General features: G+C 42.8%; 1 protein-coding gene across 1 annotated transcript; it reads right to left on the bottom strand.

Annotated features, from left to right (window-relative positions):
- Window positions 1–294: 294 nt before the first annotated feature.
- On the bottom strand, window positions 295–1,501 carry LOC103253591 (cysteine desulfurase, mitochondrial-like). The gene is given in 3 exon segments (XM_008051850.2): window positions 295–626; window positions 628–1,081; window positions 1,084–1,501. Coding segments are annotated over 3 exon segments (1,188 nt in total). The 3' UTR covers window positions 295–310.
- Between the last annotated feature and the right edge of the window lie 2,609 nt (window positions 1,502–4,110).

Here is a 4,110-nt window from a genome sequence, read left to right as displayed (position 1 = left end):
TTCTTCTGGTTCCTCTTGCTCTCCCCACCAAGGACACAGAGATGTCCAGCAGCAATATCATAACAAGTGTTTCTATTGCTTCAGGATGAAAATGTCCACACATTGTAAGAGGACAGAAAAACTCCTGGAGAGAAATGGAGAGTGTTCCCCACCAGAGGACCTGAAGCTGGGGAAAGATAGTTTCCTTGTGTTTCTGTCATAGAAGTGGGTTGATGTTGAAAACAACTGGCCTACACCAATTCTGGAGCATCCATTGGGCATAACAAGGGGCATGGCTATATGTGGGTTGATGAGTCAGGGGCCCATTCTTCTAGTGTTGGGTCCACTTTATACTCTTGAGGTCAATGCCATCCTGAACCACCTCCCAGAGAGGGCTCATTTCTTGGAGACGCTTCACATGCTGAATGCATTTCTCCACTGTATAGTCCGCTTCCTCCTCTGTAGTGAAGCGGCCGACGCCAAACCTGATGGAAGAATGTGCTAAATCCTCATCAGTGCCAATTGCTCTAAGGACATAAGAGGGCTCCAAGGGCGCAGAGGTGCAGGTACTCCCCGAGGATAAGGTGACATCCTTCAGTGCCATCAGCAGACTCTCTCCTTCCACATAGGCAAATGAGAGATTGATAGCCAGGGTAGTGGTGCTTGGGGTCTCCATTCATCACCACATCTGGAAGGCTCTTCATTATTTTCTGTATCAGCCGCTCTGCTAACTTTGAGATCCGCTTATGGTCATACTCCATCGCTTGCTGTGCCACCTCACACGCAGCCCCCAACCCCACCACTAAGGGTATGGGTACTGTCCCAGACCGCATACCCTGCTCTTGCCTCCCTCTACTCTGCAGGACCTCCACACGCACACGGGGCCGGCAAAGGATGTAAATGGCACCAACTCCTTTCAGACCATAGATTTTGTGACCACTGATACTCATGAGATCGATTTTCATGTCGTTGACATCAAGTGGGATTTTTCCAACAGCCCGGGCTGCATTCGTATGGAAATACACCTTTCTGGAATTGCAAATCTGCCCTATTTCTGCAATAGGCTGCTTCACTCCAATTTCATTGTTCACAGTCATGACTAGACCAGGCTAGTGTCTTCCTGGATCGCAGCCTCGAGTTCCTTCAGGTCGATGATCCCACTCTTCTGTACTTGGAGGTAAGTAACCTGAAAGCCCTCAGCTTCCAGTGAACGGCAAGAGTCCAAGACACATGTGTGTTCTGTCAGGGTGGTGATCAAGTGCTTTTTCCGTGATCTATAGAACCTGGCCATCCCCTTAATTGCTATGTTGTTAGATTTGATCGCGCCACTAATAAAAATGACCTCACGAGGATCAGCTCCAATGAGAGATGCTACTTGCTGGCGAGCATGCTCCATGGCTGCCTCACTCTCTCAGCCATAAGCATGCGTCCGGGAGTGTGGGTTCCCATAGTAGTTGACAAGGTAAGAGAGCATGGCATCAAGCACCCGAGGGTCCAGTGGAGTCGTAGCTTGCACATCCATGTGTTGGGAGCTGGCCACGGAGGCCCACTGAGCGTTAGGGATCAGGAAGGGCCGTGGACCCCGAGACCACTAGGATGCGTTTGGGGGCTATTGACCCCATTTCCTCCCCCTTTCTACTTAGCGCTAACCAGATTAAGCTCCTGTGAGCTCAAAATATAAAAACTCTGAGACCAGGATGAACACAAGCTAACTTTAGAAGCTCATTGCTCCCATCCTTCCTCAAACTGCAGTTTTGGCTTTCACACAACTTATAATTCAAATTCGTGTCACATCTAAGAGCCTTGGTATTGGTCACAGGCTTCTGGGTCATGATCTTTGGATTTATTGAAGGTGTAAATTGTAGAATATAGTTTTAGAAGACAACCATTTTGTTGAAAGAATGCGGCTGGGTTACTTGCAGTTAGCCCACTGTGAACTTTGGACTGGGCCACATTCCAAACATTCTGGGATGGGCCACTTTCATTTGTAAAGTAAATACTTAAGCTTCTATAGAATTGTTTAACTTGGCATAAATCAATCAGTTTAGGATGAAAAAAGTTTATAGAATATGTGAGTCACGGATTAGGTTATCCTTTGTTATGGGATTTTAATATTATCACATGAAAAGGGTTTAAAGGCAGTCATTGATTAAGTTTTCATGGATTAAGGTTTCTGGTGGGTGGGGGACGCCCCTCCCACATCTGATTTTGTGTACAAAAGACCCGTTGTAATTCCCAATAACACTCACATCGCTTCTGCACTAGTCCAGTCTCTTTCTCTCTCTCTCTCTCTCTCTCTCTCTCTCTCTCTCTCTCTCTCTCTCTCTTTCTTCTTCCCCCCAATTGCCGACGCCATCTCCACCTTTGGGGTACCCTGAACCCGGCTGGAGCTGGTCTCCAGCATCCATGTAGAGTGGACGTAGCACTGACCAGGAGCCACGATCCTGTCAGGTGGAACCACCGACTGGGGAGCATGGGTCACAACCCTCAGATGCCGGTGGCTGTGGGTCCCTACAGACAGTCCCAGCCTAGCTGCTTCGACTGTGTGAAGATGGGCTTTGTGATGGGTTGCGCCATGGGCATGACAGCCGGGGCTCTTATGAATATTGATGCAGAAACCTATACAAAATTCTAGCAAACTAAACTCAATAATTAATTAAAAGTGTCATACACCATGACCAAGTGAGATTCACGTGTACATATGTGTGTGTGTGTGTGTGTGTATCTCCTATATGTGTGTGTGTGTGTGTGTGTGTGTGTGTGTATCCTGGGGGTGCCAAAAAATTTATACACATTTTAAGAGATGTTAAGAGATTAAGAGATGTTTGCCATAGTCAGAAGTGTCTGGACTCTGATGGCAACCACTCTGAGCGCCTCTAATAATTGTAGAAGTCAAATATAACCTGTATTCATCTTTTGTTATCAATATATATTATTACAATCCTAATAGTTTTTTCCTTGCTTAAAATGTGTATTCATTTTTTGGCAGCCTCTGTATATATGTGCTATATATTTCCTATTGGTCCTGTGTCTTTGGAGAACCCTAACATAATATCTTTGCATGATTTTAAAACCTCATAAACTAGAAATAGAAAGAAACTATCTCAACATAATAAAGGCCATGTATGAAAAACTCACAGCTAACACCATTATGTGAATAGTGAAATTCTAAAAAATTTTCTTCTAAGATCAGAAACAAGACAAGAATACTGCTTTTTCTACTTCTATTCAACATAGTCCTAGAAGTCCTAGCTGGAGAAATTAAGCAAGAAAAAAAAAGTCATCCAAATTGGAAAAGAAGAAGTAAAATAATCTCTGTTAGTAGACAATGTCATCGCATATGTTAGAAAACTCTAAATATTCTGCCAAAACTTTACAATTAATAAATAATTTCAGCAAAATTGCAGGACACAAAATTATCCCACAAAAATCAGTTGTGTTTCTAAATACAAGTCCAAAAGAAATTAAGAAAACAATTCTATTTACAGTAGCAGCAAAAAAGAAGCTCTACAATTTTCAAAGTGCTCTTGCATATACCATCTAATTTTGCCATAATGATTCCAGGCAGCGGGCACAGTTGGTGTAAGTTTCTCCTTTTTACAGAGGAGGAAGCCAAGGTCCAGAATGTTGAACTCCTTTATCCAACGTTTCACCGCTAATAAATAACACGGAACATAAGTAATACGAATTTTGGTCTAAAACCTTTGGAAATGGTTACCTAGTTCCTGACTAACAGCACTGATCTGACAAGTGAAGTTTTCCCAGATGATTTAGATAAAAAGTAATGTAAAGAGAAGTATTTTTTTTTTTAGCCGCATTATTAATCCAGATGATTCTAATGGATTTTGGTTTATTGTTGTCAGGATCCTATTCAGAAAACGAACACCAGAAAACACAAGATTATATTACACTTATAAATGTTGAAGAAAACATTCATTCAACAAATGTGTACTGAGCAGCTGCCAAGTGCCAGGCAATGTTAGGTGTTAATGATATGATGGTAAGCTAAACAAGTATTACTCATCCTCTCAGAGTTTACTAGCCAATGTGTAAGGAGAGGAGTAAGTGGAATCCATACCGTACTTTTTTAAATCTCAAAACCATATGCTTAAAAACTTTGAAGAACAGTAA

The sequence above is a fragment of the Carlito syrichta genome, unplaced genomic scaffold, assembly GCF_000164805.1.
Source record: "Carlito syrichta isolate Samal-C Ts95f unplaced genomic scaffold, Tarsius_syrichta-2.0.1 Scaffold239038, whole genome shotgun sequence".
Lineage (NCBI taxonomy): Eukaryota > Metazoa > Chordata > Mammalia > Primates > Tarsiidae > Carlito > Carlito syrichta.
The sequence above is the reverse complement of the archived record's forward strand: the minus strand, read 5'-3'. Positions and strand labels throughout refer to the sequence as shown.